Raw genomic sequence first — 18,910 nt, 5'->3', positions numbered from 1 at the left:
TTGCACTTAGAATCCCATTCATCACCAAATTACCATGTCATCATAAGCAGAAACAGCACCAAGTCTAAGCAGATGAAAGACAATCTCTGACAGCATTAACAGAGGCATTTATGCTCTGTCTGCCGACAGCTCATACCAGTTTTTCAGCAGCACCATCTGAACATTAGCCCTGTAATCCACAGTGTTGTACTGGACAGTTTCACAGAGTATCATACACTTGTCCCCATCCTGACTGTTGGCTGAAGCAAATCCCTGACTTCAGACAATGGCAGGAACCAGAACATAGGCACATAGCTGCAAGTGAACAGCAGTGCAAAGAAAGGTAACAGGGCCTTCTGTTCAGTGGTGGATGACTAGAATGCTTTGTCTTCAGATGAAACCAGATTTGCTGTTTCACTTCCTCCCTCCTGTCACTGTTGTAATAAGAGGTGACAAGGAAGAACAGCATTTCCATGAAACACAGACAGCAGCTTTGACCTGAGCAAATAGCATTAGTAAAATGTCAGTAGATTCAAGAAAAATACCATGTGAACAGTCTGATCCTGGTTCACCCACCTTGAGAACCTTTCGAAGCTCTGATGTTAAGTGTATTAAATGCTACCTTAGCACCAAAATAAAAGAGAGAAGATCCTGATAGGAAAGTACATTAAAAGGGGAAAATAAAAAGACTGCAGAATAGACTGATATCCATGCCCTTCTGTATTAGTTATTCAGAAAGGACAGAAGATTAACCATGAAAGTCAATACAAAAGCACAACATAGAAGAGATACAAAAAGTATATGAAACATTGCGCAAATGTGTCAGATGTTCTCAGATTTCAAACAGCACTCTGACGATTTGAAATCAAATGTGGCTTCCCCCTTGATGTCAGTCAGCTTTGAGTCGAGGCCTTCTAGGGCCTTCAAGGCCCTCAGATTATCGCACTGGCTTTTATCTTTTGTAGTATCTGACGAGTCCCTCCTGAAGAAAGAAAATTTTCCCATGTAGATGAAGAACACCTCATTCTTACAAAGTGAAGATGGAAGAGTGCGATCTTTCTTTTTTGATCTACATGAGCTGCACTTGGAGAAGATCTGGCTCTAATGACATAAATGAACTCAGCTGCCACCCTGGTATGGTGTTTCTTAGAATACTTGCACACTGCTACCTTAAGAGTATGCTCCTCCTTGATGGAGAAAAGTTGAACACAGGAAAATGATTTTCCTGGGCCCATCTACTTGAGGCCTTCTCTGATCCCTGAGGAGCTTCTTCAAGCCCTGAAGTATCCTAGGCCAGTTTCAACACAGGTGGATACCTCTTTTCTCAATTGCTGAAGTAAAATGGGAATCCAGGCTGGTGAGGACATTACCCTTCCTGCACTCTACAGAAGAGACCTTGCAGTTCTCTGTGAGCCCACTTTCAGAGGCTGAAAGAGACAAAGAGAGACAAGGTGCACCTCCTTCCACTTAGAGTCAGCACAAATTTGGTGCTGGGTCTTATCTAAAGCTCAGTGTCTGCTGCAGGTATACACCTACAGATACCCACTCGGCGTGAAATTTGTCTTAAGGAGTTAGAAATCTTACTGGATCATTTACCTCCTTGAACTTCCTGGGAAGAGGAATTTTATTTCCCAGGTTGTCCTGCACTAACTAGTTTTGCTACTGTTGTGTCCTCTCAGCTCACAAAAAGCTCTAAGAAAACAGCAGCTGAGGAAACAAATACAACCCCGGCCAATGTCAGTTTCCATTAAAAACAGGCTTTACTACCCAGCTAGTTGTTTATTTCTACTGAGTTGTCATGTCCTTAACCTAAAGGATAATTTTTTGACTGTGTCATGTGGATTGTTTTCAGCTGGACTTCAGTCACTGAGTATATACTCTCTTCCCGGATCACTTATGTGCCCTTCTGATACCTCTGGTGATTTGTTAGAGTATTTGCAGATGCATCAAAATTATAAATAGTGCATGAGTATCAATGTGCTTCATGGATTCACTTCAAATAAAATGTGAACCAGGCTTCTGCTTTATTTGATGACTTAGGGCTTCTTTTGGATTTAACATTCATTTTAAATCTTTTATAAATTAGACCAGTACCTTTTTTTTTCCTCACCTTGAAATGAACAATTTTTCTTTGTATCACATTCCAGCTGAATGTGATCCACATACTGCCGGCAAAAGCTACTGTGAGATGTCTGTCACCTGAAAGCTACTAGAATTAATGCTTGTCACTTAATCCCAACCATAATTTCCAGTTAACAAACAAGGCAAAAAATAAATAACTTTATCAACTTATCTCTTTACATCTGCTTTATTCCCAATTGTAACACAACCAGTTATAATTGAGTTGCAGTTTAATCAACTAAATGGGCCAACCCGGGAGGAAAAAGAGAAAAAAAAAGAAAAAAAAGAAAAAAAGAAGAGGGAATCTAGGTCGCTCTGCTCTTAAGTCAACAAAATAGATAATTGCTTCACTCCAAAGCATCAATGCTGCACTTCAGGTATGTCTGAGATCTTATGTAACTAGTATCATCCCTGAGTTAGCCAGCCTCTCCCTGGGAATGGGCCACAAAGGCCTCTTCCATGTGTTTGCAGCAGTGGAGCTGGTCAGATATGATCCATCCTTTTCAGACTGTATATTATTCTCCTTGCATCTGCAAAAAAAAAAAAACCTGGAAAAACATTGGTCTGTAGCTGCAGAGATATGTAGAGTGATATATCTCTGCCCAAAAGAACATGTTTAAAATATATGCCATTTGTAACTTTTGTTATACTGTATCAGAGTAGTGCCCATGAAGGCTCAGGACCTGTAAGAACAGAATCAAGCCCAGGATTTCACTGACTTATCCAGAGATCGTCTCTGTTGATCTAGATTAGCTATTTAATGATGAGCTAAATTGCTGTATTTTAATTAGAAGTAATTTTGTAAGCATATAGAAAGGACCTAGTATTATAGAGTACAAAGCAAAATGCACTCCGAAGTCAGTCCTAAATAAGTATCAGATAAATAACCTCATAAGAGTCATCAATAAGACAACTGTCCACAACTGAGAGACAAAAATAATGTGTGTTCTTAACTCTGTACAGGCAGTTCACAATAGTTGGTTATTGTTGGAGTTGAAACAGCATTGAAACTGACATACCCTGCATTAAACTTGGGGAGATAACGTGAGATGTGAAGCAGTTAAAACAGTAGCATGTCTACCTTCACTTTAGTCATCATCTTCTCTGTGGTTGTGATCAAGAGGATGCATTTCACCACGTATTTTTAAATAAAGACCAGCACAGCTGTGAGCACAGCAAGGACCCATGTCTTGGATGAGAAGAACTGCAAGCCAGACGGACACAGTCACCTGGAATATTTCATCAGTTGACTGCTGAAAAGCAAAACCATCATGTCCTTTTAGCATAAGGCAAGCCACTGTCTCTACCTCAGGACAACTCCAGCCACAGGACCAAAAAAGAGAGCACCTTGACACTGGCTAGGGGAACGTGGTGTTCAGAGAAATATGAATTGCTCTGGGTTCTCTGCCTGGTAAGAATGCTCCCAGGCAATACAGTCAGATACACAGACAGCTAAGAGAGATGGCACATTCCTCTTCTATTCCAGAAGCCAGGATCTTACTATGGGAGTGAGTTTGTTTCCTGCCATCTGCCTGTGTAACTTTAGTGAAGGCTGTCTTTGGCTATGCACTTCTTTAGAAATCACACAGTTTGCATGAGTCTAGAGAGGGAAATTACCGAGTCATGAGGACAGAACCTCAGTGCAGCAGGATACACCTGAGCCCAAGTCATTCAGTCCTGCAAACAAAATATGCCTCTTTTCCTGGGTGCTAAACCAGCACACAAAGAACACTTCTAACATAACTACTGGGGCAGTCATCTACTCAAAATTGGGAGGAGATTCCACAGTGACACTTAGCTCTGAAATAATTAATTTCTCATATGTAATGTAAAACAAACAAATGAACAAATGTGCTGAAAACAACATTACAGAAAAACCTGCATCCATGTGAGCTGCATGTTGAAGCAGTAGAACTATACAGGGAGAAAAGGACACAACAAAAATGGAAAAGGAGGTGACAGGTAGATTCAAGTGATCTCATTGGCATAGTTTAAAAACATGATATGTAATTTTGTTTAGACAGCCAGAAGGGCACACAACAAGTCTGCTTCACGTATACTTCACCTCTAGCTGAAACTAGATGATCATTGTGATCCTTTTCAACCCAGGCTATTCTATGACTCTGTGATACAGCACCAAACATCCTGATGCCACAGGGCATCAACTACAGTTGATTCAAACTACAGCTGTTACATGAAGCCCAAAATCTCTGTTTGGGCCAAAATATCACAGCTACAAAACAATCCAGAGGAGATATGATCTTGTTTTACTCAGAAGAATCCTAAATCACTTTCAATTTGAACTGACAGCTGATTTCAGACCATCCTTGAACCAGTGTGGATGGACAGCTGACCCAGGGAAGTCATGTTTATCTCCCCGTGGGTCACTGCGAGCGAAACAGCTGCTATGGATCACTGTCTCACACAGAACAATGATGGGAGTAGACGAAAGGAATGCAGAGCTGCAATAGAGACCACTGTGCCAGGTGCCGTGAGACAAGCTGCAAGCAACCGCAAGTTATGAGAACCATACCTTGTTGTACTTACCATGCCATTTGTACCGCTCTCTATAAACAGCTGTGTGCAATTATTAAATGGCTTGGCTACTAGAAACCATATTGGGTGTGTGGCCTCGTCCATGCTGCGCCTTGGCTGAATATTGCTCTCCAGGGGACTCGGACTGGTCGCTCGGTGACAAACCAGTAAGATGATATAAATGGCATACCCCTCCTCCTTAAATACAGACACAATAAGACTAAGGTTTTCAGAAAGGGGAAATTAACGACAGCTCTGTGACACCCTCACTCAAGGAGCACACCAGAGACTCCCACTGAATTGGACAAGATCCCTTGGCCACTTCAAAGACTACCATGTACTGGAATAACATCAAAATGGAGTAAACTAAACCTCTTTTAAAGACAAATTGGTTATTGTGGAGCTTCTTGTGAATGATCATTCAGAGGCTGTCTGCTCTATACCTCTGCTATGAAGGTATAAAAGTACTCAGAATAGAAAACAGTTTCCTGCCTTACTGGCCCTATCTGTATAGCATGCACAATTACACTGACACAATTTTTGAAACCCACCTGAGAACTGGTTTCTATTTCTCCCTGCTTCCCCAGCAGTGGGCTCCCCCACCTCTTCTCTTCTCTTTCACTAGACAAAAACACTCTTAATTCCTGACTCAAGTATGTTCATGGCCAATTTATTCCCATTATTCTTTTACCAATATTGTCCTTCACTTTAAATAGCTCTTTCTTCACTGCAGTGTTCACCTCTCTCGTGTATTTAGAGAGCAGTTGTGTCCCCTCTTAACCTTTTTCTTCAGCATTTTAATGCATCTCCATGCAATTATAATTTTCCTCTTTCATGCTCCTTTTAATCTGTCACTGTGCAGCCTGGCTGACATGGAACAGGAACAGCTGATGTTTAAACTGTGCAGTAAGAAAAATACACAGGAGAAAGTTCAACTGACACAAGAAGAGAGTTTTAAGGATACAGAATGCAGGGGGAAAAGAATTAAAAAAAAAAAAATGCAGAGACCTTTCTCTCTCTAACACAGGTCAAAGTTTGTCTAAACACTCTCACAAGCAGTTTAATTCCCGGATAAGACTGTGCACAGACACAGGTAATGTAATGGCAATTTCTGAACAACTTCTCCCCCTTTTTTTTTTTTTTTTTAAGAAAAAGAAATTAATGTAAAAATAATTCTGAAGGAAAGTACAAAGAAATTGGTTCATTCACAAGGAACAAAACATTTCACTCAGAGCCACTCATGGATCTCTTTTTTGTTCTTTAATGAGGAAACCAACAAAAAAAAAAACAGCACTAACTTCTGCTGTTCTTTTGGGCTGCCTTATTTGCGTGTGCCATCAAAAATTTAGGAGCTTAAACCAAACACTCAGACTAAATGTTTGAATTTCATGCCAGTTACCACCCTACACCTACGCTCTACACTGGAGCATCACTGGGAATTGCACAGTGCTCAAAAGACAACAGAGCGGTCTCACATGCAATAGTAATGCAATTGGGCAAGAGTACTTTCAGTGCTGCAACTGATGTATAACTGATGGGGAAACAAAGATGTTGACAGCTGCAGCTGATTAGGGAAACCGTGTTTTAAAAGAAAGTGAAACTGACTGGATGAAACTCAGCTATTTCCAAAGGTAATAATAAAATTGCCATGAATTCTCACAGGATGCCTAGGTCCTAAAAATTAATACTGTCATCACTATCAAATACTACAAGCTGACTTTTTTTCTTTTTTTTTTTTTTCTTTTTCTGGTGTCAGGGAAGAGTGGCACACATACACTTAACCCCAGAATTAAATAACGGGCTGTCACAGATTGAAAACACAGCTGTTTGGATATGATTTATTTTTCTTGCACAGTCTTTCAAGTTTATGCTAAGCCTTTCTCTTCTTGATTGCTGAGGAAATACAAACTGTGTATAAAAAGCTTTTTTTTTAAAAAAAAAAACAACACTTTTTAATAAACTCTTTCCAAAGTCCACTTTCAAATTAAGTTATAGCACCTGCATTTTCAAGGAATTTAGCAGATAAGTACACTTTGGACAGGCACTGGAACAGAGACCAAGCAAGCAGATCCACAGCTGCTATCCCTTCAAGGTACATGCAGAAGGTCTTTCAGCATACTCAGTAAAATAGTGGAAAGTCATATTCATTGCAAATATCAAATCAAGGATAAACGTCTGAGTCCATTAAGTCTACAAGTTCAGTTCTGCCAAGAGCCAAGAAGCAGAGGAAGGAGTACCAGAACAAAATGGAAAGCTATTGCCTTCCAGTGAAGAAGTCAGTGTTCAGGTGCCGAGGTCACACTTGACCCTGTCCTGCTCTTGGGGTAATGAAACTACGTACTGTTTCCTATACAAGGGAGCTGAGAGAGCCACTGTCTAACCCCGAGATCAAGTGACCTTCCCAGGGACACACAGTGTTCTCCCACCGATGAGTCCAGCAGCTGAGACAATCAGATCTCACCAAGCTACCTAAAACACAAGCTTCAAACTTCTGTTTTGCTAGTTAACTTTCGCTGTGCTCAGCAGCAGAAAAGAGGTGGATTCAGGGACACAGAGACATGCACAGTTCAGCTCTCTGCCAGCTGAAGCACTGACAGAAATTCCTTTACCATCCCTTCTCCTTTGTTGTCTGCCTTCCCGTTTATTGCTCCCATTCTATCAGGAAGTGAGTTATAGAATCATAGAATCATAGAATTGCTAAGGTTGGAAAAGACCCACAGGATCATCCAGTCCAACCATCCACCCATCACCAATGGTTCTCGCTAAATCATGTCCCTCAACACAACATCCAAACGCTCTTTGAACACCATCAGGCTCGGTGACTCCACCACCTCTCTGGGCAGCCCGTTCCAGTGCCTGACCACCCTTTCAGAGAAGCAATATTTCCTAGCATCCGGACTGAACCTTCCCTGGTGCAGCTTGAAGCCATTCCCTCTAGTCCTATCACTAGTCACACAAGAGAAGAGGCTGACCCCCAGCTCACTACAACCTCCCTTCAGGTAGTTATAGAGAGCAATAAGGTCTCCCCTGAGCCTCCTCTTCTCTAGATTGAACAATCCCAGCTCCTTCAGCCGCTCCTCATAAGGCCTGTGCTCCAGACCCCTCACCAGCTTTGTTGCCCTCCTCTGGACACACTCCAGGGCCTCGATGTCTTTCTTATAGTGAGGGGCCCAAAACTGGGCACAGTACTCGAGGTGCGGCCTCACCAGTGCTGAGTACAGAGGGACAATTACTTCCCTGTTCCTGCTGGCCACACTATTTCTGATACAAGCCAGGATGACATTAGCCTTCTTGGCCACCTGGGCACACTGCTGGCTCATGTTCAGTCTAGCGTCAATCAACACCCCCAGGTCCATTTCCTCTACAGAGTGTTCCAGCCACTCTGCCTCAAGCCATTGCCTGGGATTATTGAGGCCAAAGTGCAGGACCCAGCATTTGGTCTTGTTGAATCCCATCCCACTGGCTTCAGCCCAGCTATCCAGATCCCTCTGTAGGGCCTCACTACCCCTAGGCAGATTGACACTTCCAGCCAGCTTGGTGTTATCTGAAAACTTACTGAGGGTGCACTCAATGCCCTCATCCAAGTCATCAATAAAGATATTAAACAGGACAGGTCCCAGCACCAACCCCAGGGGAACACCACTCGTGACCGGTCGCCAGCTGGATTTAACTCCATTCACCACCACTCTCTGGGCCCGGCCCTCCAGCCAGTTCCTTACCCAGCCAAGAGTGTATATGTCCAAGCCATGGGCTGCCAGCTTCTGCAGGAGAATACTGGGGGAGACAGTATCAAAAAAGTTATTTTTTAATCAAAAAAGCTCCACCATTACAGACTGAGGTGTACTGGTCTGGTTGGGATGGGATTCCCTCTGTACAGTGCTGTGCTTAGGGCTTCTAGGTATAACACCATCTACATCACTCTGATATTTCGTCTATTGCTGAACAGTGCTGGCACAAAATCAAGGCTATCCCCAACACCCCTAAAGTTAGTAGGTGAGGGTGGACAAGAGGTGGAAGGGAAACTTGAGTGGGACAGGTGGCTTAAACTGTCAAAAAGGATATTCCATACTGTATGACATCACACTCAGCAATAAAAGCTGAGAAAGGAGAAGTTGAAAACCTTATGAATACATCTGTCCTCCCAACAATTGCTACACATGTTGAGACCCTGCTTCTCAAGACATGGCCAAACATCACTTGTTGAAATAGTTGTTTTCTCTTTGCTCCCACACAGCCTTTGATTGATTGTTTGTTTGTTTTCCTTTCTTTCTTTTCTTTAATTAAATTATCCTTATCTCAACATGTGAGCCTTTTGGCTTTGGCATCGCATTTTCCCCCATCCCAACTTCATTTGAAGAGGGAGAGAAAGAGAGCAATGTAGCCATCAGACCACTACACTGGGTTTCTTCATTTCTTTCATTATATTCCACAGAAGATATTGCACAGTCCTTTCAATCCTGAATTCCTGTTGTTTGACATTCCTGCAAGGTCAGTATCACTGCAAATAAGCTGCAAGATTCAACTCATGCTGCAAAATAATAGGTAAATGCTAAACAGCTTCATTCTTGTACATAATGACAAATTCAAATTTCAGTAAGATGCACATCAGAAAGTAGATTAAATTTACTTGTTTGTACTAATGCTTTTCTGCAGTGACAGTGTATAATTTGAATCAGCTCATTTAAAACTGCACAAAAAATCAATTATCGAATTGCACAGTGTGATCATCGATTTGCTCTTAGTAAAGAGACACACAATTTGCTTAAGCTATTTTGTCTCTAGTATGCACTGTGATTCATACCAATGATAGGAAGATCACTAGTAACCTCAACTATGCCTGTAATTACAGCTATTACCTTAGCAAACCACATGATCATCCACTCAGCAACCTGTGGAAATTCTCAGCCTTCTCAACAATGCCCTACACCACTCACTAATGCCAACCTGCTGGACATAGAACTGACTATAACCAAGATTTTGCAACCAAGCTGTGAGACAGTAAGACAGCAACCAACACAGTTCTCAAAGCCACAGCTTAGCTAATGCTCTAGGTTTTGTGCAGCCTTAAGCAAGGAGTTGACCCCAGCACATGTAATGAGCACACAGAGGCAGTGAAGAGTTGCAACCTCCCAAGAGGGTTCAAGGCAGATTGCTCTCTGCCTTACCACTCAAAGAGAGCAGGGCTCATAAGACATACAGTATGCTTCATCTGCAGCTCTTAGAAGTGGGAGGAGAAATTTCAGCAGTATTGAGGGACTCATATCCCATAGCCACCACTCTGAGAACCATATTCCTGCTCTTAATGCCTAAGAAACTGTTGGATTTCTATCCTGGAGGCCACTAAAACTTGCATCAGAAGTTCTTGCACCCCAAGGAGCAAAACAGTGGCTTGCATTTCAAAGTCCCACTGTTACCAGGACAGTCTGAATAAGTGTAACACATCATAGGCTGGACTCCCACCCATCTCCACGTCTGCTACTGCAAGAGGTGTTTTCTATGCAGCACAGGCCAAAAATTCAGCACTGACAAACTCAAGTTGTGCCAGAAGTATTCAGTTGGTAATCAAGCCCCACACTCCTCTGGTCTCCAGGATAGCCAACTTTCATTATGAAAGATACAATAAAAGAAAAGTCAGAAAGATTCAGATGTATGGCAGCGGATGTTTAAATGAAAAGCATGCAGAACTTCAGTCAAAGAGGACAGCATCAAGGAAGCACGTTTAGTTCTGCCATTAACAAATTCCAGATGAATATCCTAGTGCATATGAAGTTTCCTCATTTTCTCCCTCACTGTGAGAGAAAGCTTCTTGCTTACCCATGTCAGTTCTTCTCCAAGCTGGCTCTTGGCAAGCAGATACTCAGTCTTAGTTAAGCTCTTTGTGGCACATCTACAATCAGCAGGACAAAGGCTGCTCATTCTATGCAAGGATACTAAGTAAGCACACCCTCTGTACCATTTTACAAATAAGGCAAACAGATGGAAGAGAAGAAACATCAAAGCATTTATATGATTCTAAAATCAACTGACCCAACAGAAGTAAGCAAATACAAAATGAATTTCCTGAAGAAAGGCACAAGAAAGGACTTTGCCAGTATTTATTTTTCTAATCTGGATTGTAGATGGAATAAGTCAGCTGGCCCTCACTTAAGTAGTTTCATCAGATCATCTCCACAGTCAATGATTTGCTTCCGTGATAAACTTCTTTCTCCTTGGCTTTAATTGGAATTCCTGAAGAACAAATATCTACAGGTTACCATGGAAGGATCTGGCATCAAGAAAAATGAACAAGGAAGATTCTTATCTGCTATAGATTAAAAGGCCTTGATCAGTTACAGAATCTATGTTTACTTTGTTTTTCTGTTGCCCCTATCTCGGCAACAGACATCATGACTGCATTCAGCATAATCCAATTTCTTGAAGAAAATATCTTTGCCAGCAGTATGCATTCAAAAAAATCCAATAAAACCATCCCTTATGAAAAATGTATCCATCAGATATCAATGCTACCTCTTCATCTTCAAAATGTCATTAAAATGCATGTAGTCAAAGCATTAGACAAAGAAGAAAGGATCTAGAAGACAGTGGATCAACAGCACAATCACATTACAGATTGAAGTTGCAGCCTTCATCTCATGTTCTTATGCACTTAACAATTTAGAAGTTGAGAACAAAGGCAGTTGGGCCCCCAGCACTCACCCAATGCCACAGTGTGGTGGAGGTCTCCTGCCTGAGATTCTCCTGCCTTTGACTTGGAAGCATCTGACTGCAAAACAAAATACCTCATGTGTCACATACGTCAAGGATTACAGGCAAAGGAGACCCCAGCTGTGAGTACCAGCACTACGTCTAGGTGTTACAACTTGCAGTTCTGCATTGCAGTTTCAACCCCACTCTAGGACCAAACATTAACATAAGCAGTGGAGCACAGCTTATGTGATGCATGAGGTCCCAGAGCAGGAAAGGCTCAGCAGAGAACTGCAAATGTGAGAGAAAAGCTGAGTTGTAGGAGGAGAAGACAGAAACCACTGTGCCCATTTCGCATGCTGTGCCACCCTGGACAGGTGTGTGTTGCCTTTCATAGTGCTCAATCTTACTGACATCTCCAGGACAAATCAAGGACTTAATCTGCCTGTCACAAACAAGTAAAGTCCAGCACCAAAGCATGTATTTCAGAAGCTACAGAGAAAGAAGCCTCTAAGATATTGTTAAACACCAACAGTTTCCATCCAGGCTTATCTGCCCTCTGCACACCTACATCTTCACTAATACAAGCTTAGCATAGGACCTGCTTTTTCAGAACTTATGGGCAGTGACTTAAATCCTATTATCTTTGAGGGGTTTTAAATCTCTGCCTACCTTCAAGAACAAGAGGATTCCTGCTGGACTGAGATCTGTGATATACATAATGGAACCAAAGCAGCAGCTGGGGGACAGAAAGCAGGCAGTCCCACCTGCTGACATATTCCAGATGGCAATCTGCTTGCATTTGTTTTCTGCCTACTGTATTTTAGGAATCCTTATGAACAAGTCCCCACTGAATCTTGATGGATAAAGAATTCAGTGCCAAGCAGTAGTCCTCTCTCTAAGCTGCTGCCAATAAAACTGAAAATCATGCCTGTAATACAGCCCAGTGAATGTCTAATCAGAAACACACGTCTGATCTTCCTCCTTCATGGGGCTTAAACAGTGAATTCAAGGGATTAGGACAGTATGAAGAAAGAATTTAGACAGTAACCTTTATGTGCATCGTTATATGAAATATGTTATGTGACTAATACAGAGGCTGACAATAGTTAAAATCACCGTTTAGAATAGGCATAGCAGTTATATGTTTTTCCTGTCTGTTGATAAAAGGAGCACACTAAAACGGGCCAGCAGTACACTATATAAAGCAGAGTAGGAGCTATTCTGGCTGCCCTGTAATTTCCTTACCTTCATAGCTTTCTGGCCTGCACAGTGCCCATTCTTTTTGTAAGAAATTCTATTCAATCACATGGTGATCACATATCTGTGAAATCTGCCTCACCCTTCCATGGGCTCTCCCCTTCTCTTTTCTCTAAGAAAATGCCTAAGCCCCTTGACCCTCAAGTCTTCCAGTAAAAAGAGGTGGCAAAGCAAACTTAATGAGAGTTATCATCTGTTCCCCTTCAGTACATTTTCTCTGTTGGTCCAGTCCACAGTGACAGAGGAAGTGAGCCAGTGCAGTGTGACTAGCAGTCGGGTATTAAAGCATCCCTTGCTTTCACACAACCAGTGCAAAGCTAAGTGATGTTCATTGAAAAATACCATAGTTAAATTCTTCCAGAGACCGTATTAGGTCCTTCACTGCCAGCATTTTCCAGAGAAGTCATACATCTTGGTCTATAAATCATGATGACAATGCTACAGAGCTCTGACCTGTCTTGCTAAAGAGCGCTCCTAATGTGAAATGCAATCATGCAACTACGCTGGTTGTGTTCACTTAGTGAACTGTCACAGAAACAGATAAATGACCAACAGACATCTCCGCTGATATCGGTTGGTGTGGCATGGATCTGGCGATGGGCAGGGGTAAAAATACCTTTTTGCTGTCATTGTCACTTCTCTGGCAGAAGCAGTGATTTTAAGCTCTTAAGTTTCCCCTTGTTGTTTTCTTCTTGTCATCCCACACAGCAAATCAGAATCATGACTGCATTTCAAATCTGTGGTGCCTGCACTGCCACACAAACAGCACAAGGGGGGACTTTCTACAGAGGGCAATGAAATGTCCTGAGTGGATAAAAAAAAATAAAAATGCCATAGAAACCAGCTGGCCAAGTAAGGTAATATTTTGTAGTACTTTACTGGACCACAGCCCCCACTACTGATGAGAGGGTCAGGAATTTTACCTTGAAGGGGCCAAGAATTTGCAGAGACATCTCAAGCCTGCTAACAACCAGGCGATGACGGCTGCCAAGACTAGCAGCAAAATCCCAGTGCTGGCAGCACAGCAGAGGAGAGACCTCCACTGCATGGACAGGGCAAGCTTCTGCAGACCCCCTTGAACTACAGGTCAGGGAATGAACATATTCTTCTTCAGAATAACCTGTCAAACTAATTTCACATAATCCCAATCCTGTGGAGTCACACATACTCCCAAACTCCTACACCACACAACATAACTGCCTTTCCTTGCTTGCTAACTCATCTCAATCTCTTTCCTCCCGTCTACCCCTCTGACGAGCAAAGCTCCAAGGAAATGCATTTCTGATTGTCAAATGCCACTAGAGACCCAGGAAACATGTTCAGAGATTGCCTCAAAGATGGGAGAACTCCTACAAGAATCATGATTGCATCAGTTGTGGCTTTACCACTGGATGGGAAACCAGTGTCCAAAAGCACCTTTACTTCCTATGATATATCTGCCCTGTTTTCCTTCTTTAAAACCACTTCTAAGTTAAAAATATGTCTATGCATAATGAATGAACATTTCCTGTTTTTTACCAGTCTGCAGAGCCTTCTCCTCTATCCAGCAAGGGGCAAATGCCAGGCACAGTTTGCTAATATACTATGTCATCTGGCAGAAAAGCTGGCGCCCTGGGCAGCATCTTGCTGGAGACATGAGATACTCAGGCTTCACCAACAGATCCTTTCTGAACTTGACTTTTCAGCAGCTCCTGTTATAATGCAAATCCTGACCCTGGTATGCAGGATTATGTTAGAATGAATGTCTGCCCAGATTAAATGCTGTTTGGTGCAAGCACGCACTGCTCCCAACTCCAGCTACTCACTACCTCACAATAAGAGCATGCATCTCAGCTGTTACTCCGATGCTGCAGCCCTCCACCCCTTGCCTCTAACTGCAGTCTTCAAGCAGTTATTTCTCTTCAGTGGGCTGTCTGATCTCCAACTGCACAGGCTGGATTTTCCATGCAGATCCTGGTTCACTTCCGTGTAAGCAACCTTACAGTGTAGGTAACCTGTGTAAAACCTGCCCTCCTCAGGAGTATTTCTCCTTCAAACAGGCGCAAACAGCAATGAAATGCAACACTGCTACCATAAGAACATTTATTTTCTCATATGGGATCAAGTTTGATCACACAAAATAGAAGGATATGAAAATACCTTTCTTCTTCAATTTGGCCTTCACATTCAAAACACCACAATGAAAACTTGGGATATCACTCTATCCTTAATTATGAGATTTTGCTCCCTTGGTGAGAAAATAGTTCATTCCCTGTAAAAATGAAAAACACATTTCCATGCCACAGAAAACTGTCCTGCAGTAAATGTCTCTACCATGTACTGAAGCATATGGTATCAGTAACACTATGCATGAGACATCCTCTCAGTCCCAAGGCTACAGTTTACCCAAAGGAAAATTAATGGAAAATGCACACATCAGTTAAAAAAAGAGAGATTGATCAGAAACACCTCATGGGCTTCTTCTGAGGCCAACCACCTCCCAATAGCAGCCTGTATTCAGTATCGTCCCAGTGACAATCTCACTTTTTCTGAACATTTGGGACAAGCAGCCCAGCAACGCAGTGCAACTGTGGCAGAAAAAAAGAAATCTCACTCCCAAACACTTCTGTGTTGTTTTCCATTTCTCTCCCCACACTGCTGCCTTTTCTACTTCCCACCATTAGGTTAAAGCGATTCATCACACATGGAAGGAAATATATTAAAACCATACTAACGGTCTGTCCCGTAACTACATCGGTTGTGAGGGAACACCTTATTTTTGCCTGCTTATTGCAGCAATATTATTAACAAACATCACTTCCCAAATGCTAGGATCACTCTGCAGTGGCCATTGGTCAATGTCTGCCCAAAGTTCAGGGGAAGGATGGAGGAGAGGCTCCCACCCACAAAAAAATGTCCCTCTTTGGACGCCCCCTGATTAAATCTGCCTGCTGTCTTTGCCACTACTGCCTCAGAGGACAGCACAAAGAAAGACAGCTCCTATGCACGGTACAGCAGACCACAGCTGGTAGGGTCCCAGCACATCCCAGGTCCTTCCAACACATCTGCCGTGGGAGGCATCCCTCCCTTTCTGACATGGGGCTTCGGTGTCTGCTTGTTGCTGCCCTCTCCTGCTCAGATTCTTCCAGCACTTGGCTCTGGGATCACGAATCTGGCTGGCATGTCCCTCTGCAGCCACCAAATAGCTCTCCCGACTGCAGCCTCACCGGAGGCTCTCAGCAGTCCAACACCTCTTGTACCGAAAGGGAAAGGGCAATGCGAGGCCCCCCACGTGCCGGCCGCACTTACCTCCTAAGGCTTGCTTCATCACAAAATCCATGGCGATGGCTCAGGGGCGCTGCCCAGCTTCACACCTCGCATGCACGGAGACCGGCAATCCGCGGCGGTCAGCCTGAGGGGAGGGGCACATACACGAGAGAAGCGGTGTCTCCCGGAGGAAAAACGGCGGCTGTTTGCTCCCTCCTTCCCCTCCAAGTTTCCAGCCGCCGTCCCTCGGACCCCGGCCCTACAGGACAAGGCAGGGGGATGCCAGGCAGTGCGGGGGGGAAGGCAAGAGGGCAGGGGAGCGGCGGTGGCCCGGCAGGGCGGGTGGCCGGCAGCGCGCCCGCAGGCAGCCGGACAAGAAAGCGTTAAAGCTCCGAACTTTCTCCCTTCCCCGCCCGCACCTCCCGCCACCTGGCTTTCCGGAGGGGGCATTTGAAGGTGAAACGCTCCGCTTGTGCCCGGCAGGGCGAGCGGGTAAGACGAGCGGCGAGGATGCAGCCGTGGCGGCGGGACGCGGGGCTGCGACACCTCTCTGCCGGGGATCCCAGCGCACCGGCAGCATCTCCCCGGGAGATGCTCCGCCGGGGCTGGGGAACGACCGGCGGCGGGCGCACCGCGGTATCCCCTCCGCGCAGCCTCCTGCCTCCTTCCGTTGGCCCCGGCGCCGGCTCCCCGGTGCCATGAGGGCTGCACCGACCGCCGCGTGCCCACAGCCGCCTCTCCTCGCAGCCCTCCCTCACGCCGCCGGCACGCACCCTTCGGCACGGCACGGCACCCTCCGTCCCGCTCGCCCCGTGCCTGTACCTCGCTGGCTATGCGGGCGCTGTGCGGTGCTGAACAGGTGCTGCGGGCCGTTCCGCTGCTAGCGGCTCCGGCCGGCGCCCATGTGCCAGCGGGCAAGTTGCGGACGCGGAGTGGAGAACAGAGAATGAGTCCGGAGCTTCTCCCTACTTTTCCCCCGCGCTCCTCTTTTTATCACGGGATTTCCGGACCATCCCACCTACTCGATCCTCCTTCCTCCTCCCCCCGCTGCTGAAGCCGGGCTCTCGCCCTCCCCCTGCTTCCCTCTCCCCCGCCCCTTCCCTGCACCGCCTTCGCCCCTCGGCGCTCGCCGCGGAGGAGGTCCCCGATGCTGCCAGCCCCGCGGAGGGGTGCGCGAGTCCATGTGTGTACCCCCTGCCCCATCCCCCGCTGTCTGCGTGCACCCGGGTCCCTGCCGCTTCGCCTGGCAGAGATGGGGGAGGGATTAGCCCGCTGCTGTATTTTGCCACTGCTTCCTTGGTTATCCTCAGGAGCGTGTGGGAAACGTCTGCAAATACGCCCTCCTGCAAAAGGTGGGAAGGTGTGAGAGCGATCCGCGTCTTCCGCTCTGGGTCATTCCCGGACGTTCCCTCTCGTCCCCTAGGTCCCGGAAAGAGTTGGCAGGCAGCGAAGAAGACAGGGAGGGAACAGCGCCTCGTCCTCTCTTCTGCTTTGGCTTGGATAGTACTGTGGCCGGAGGGATCGCTGGCTGAGCTCTCCGTTCCCTCCCTATCCAGGTCCGTCTGTATCCCAAGAGAAGATGGGGGAGGGCGGGGGCAAGGAAGGGAGGAGAAGGACCCTCCTCCGCGCGGTCGCCTGCTGAAGAGCGTGAAGGCTGCAGTCCGCTGTCCAGCCCGGCTTCGGGACGGATTTTGTAGAAGAGGAAAGAGCGGTGCTACAAGCAGTGCAGTACCCCAGCCCCGGCACAGGGCATGCCGACAGCCCGCTCAGGGTTGGGTGAAGAGGGCACGAGTTCTGCAGCGGATCGGGCCTCCTGTCACCAGCAGGAGAGGTGGGACTCTACCCCGGTGCAACCCCTATGGAGCCGAAGTGATCGGGGGAGGACGGGGATGGCGGAAGGGGGAGCCCGGGCCGGGGGAGCAGTGCAATGGCGTGATAGGGACACGGTAAAATAGTCTCACCGCTCGACTTCGTCTGAAGGTCAAGGAGGGCCTCGCGGGGAAAGGCAAGAAGGTCTGTTAGGCATGGCAAACAAAGAGCCTGCTCACAGTGCAGTGATGCCGGCTACTGTGGCTTCTCGGTGCCTGCTGCAGGCACAGCAGAGCATGCTTCTGTGCTCGAGCCAGCATCTTCCCACCTGGGTCTGACCCAGATTGCTCCCAGAAAGTCACCTCTCAGACAGACCCTAATATCAGCCTAGGAAGCTCAGCTGGATTGAGATGTGCTTTGCTTTTACTGGATAGAGATGTGCTGTGCTTTTACTGTTTTCAGAAAAGTAAAAAATAATAACATGCAAGGATGGAGTAAACAAGTAAACAAGCCCTCTTGTTTTAATCCCTAATTCACCTCCAAAGATGCTTTATCATGGTCTGGTCCCCAAACTGTGCCTACTTTTTCCAGATGATACAGCTGCTAGAGAAACCCAAAACACGGCACCCACCACTACACAGACTGTTTTTCCTCACAAGAACTAGGCACCAGATTATAAACATCAGTGAGACACAGATAGTCTCAGCTTCAGGATTTCTCTGCTACCCCAGATATCAGCTTCCGAGCAACTCTCAACTCTCACACAATGTACCTTCACAACAAAAACTCAAATGCTTTTAAGCCTGATTTTGGTGTCTTCTGATCAGAAGGCACTCTAACCTATCAGTCAGGAAAGATCCCATCAGTACTCTCACCATCATCACACAGGTTTCAAATACTGAGACAAGGAAGGGCATAGTAAAAAAGAAGGTGAGGTAGTACACAGAACTTTGCCTAGTAACGGATTCAGAAAGAATTCTGGAGAACACTTTTGCTTCTGAAATGAAACAGAGTAGGCCTGACACAACTTTTCTCCGGTATGCTGAGACACTCATCAGTACGGGTGGACTTTCGGGGATCTGATATGTGATTTATCAGAGATACTTGACTTCGGCTACGGGAGAAATAACAGCTTGTCCAGCCATAGCAATGGTAAGAGCAATGTTCCATGGATTTTCTTTATGAAGGCATGGATTATGGCCATACTTTTTATGAATGTGAAGCTGGCAGTAATGCAATTTGATAGTATGTTTAGTGGACAGGAGCAAACCACAGA

At 45.3% G+C, this 18,910-nt stretch overlaps 2 protein-coding genes across 3 annotated transcripts in view; one reads left to right on the top strand and one right to left on the bottom strand.

Moving 5' to 3' along the window:
• The window catches only part of CPLX1 (complexin 1), a 103,637-nt gene extending 86,846 nt beyond the window's left edge, over positions 1–16,791 (bottom strand). Inside the window, exons 1-2 of one of the 2 annotated variants that reach the window (XM_046905843.1) lie at positions 16,599–16,791; positions 15,868–15,970 (exon numbers count right to left, since the gene is read on the bottom strand). In XM_046905843.1, coding sequence (XP_046761799.1) covers positions 15,868–15,898 — 31 coding nt within the window. In that variant the 5' untranslated portion in view covers positions 15,899–15,970; positions 16,599–16,791. The remainder of the gene's footprint in view (positions 1–15,867; positions 15,971–16,598) is intronic. The other variant, XM_424869.8, reaches the window with a different exon arrangement.
• The window catches only part of LOC121108299, a 3,408-nt gene continuing 435 nt past the window's right edge, over positions 15,938–18,910 (top strand). The window contains exons 1-3 of the mRNA XM_040655865.1: positions 15,938–16,163; positions 16,309–16,461; positions 16,685–18,910. The exon at positions 16,685–18,910 is cut by the window's right edge and continues 435 nt beyond it. Coding sequence (XP_040511799.1) covers positions 15,938–16,163; positions 16,309–16,461; positions 16,685–17,775 — 1,470 coding nt within the window. The 3' untranslated portion in view covers positions 17,776–18,910. The remainder of the gene's footprint in view (positions 16,164–16,308; positions 16,462–16,684) is intronic.

This window comes from Gallus gallus, chromosome Z, assembly GCF_016699485.2.
Source record: "Gallus gallus isolate bGalGal1 chromosome Z, bGalGal1.mat.broiler.GRCg7b, whole genome shotgun sequence".
In the NCBI taxonomy this organism is placed as follows: Eukaryota; Metazoa; Chordata; class Aves; order Galliformes; family Phasianidae; genus Gallus; species Gallus gallus.
The sequence above is the reverse complement of the archived record's forward strand: the minus strand, read 5'-3'. Positions and strand labels throughout refer to the sequence as shown.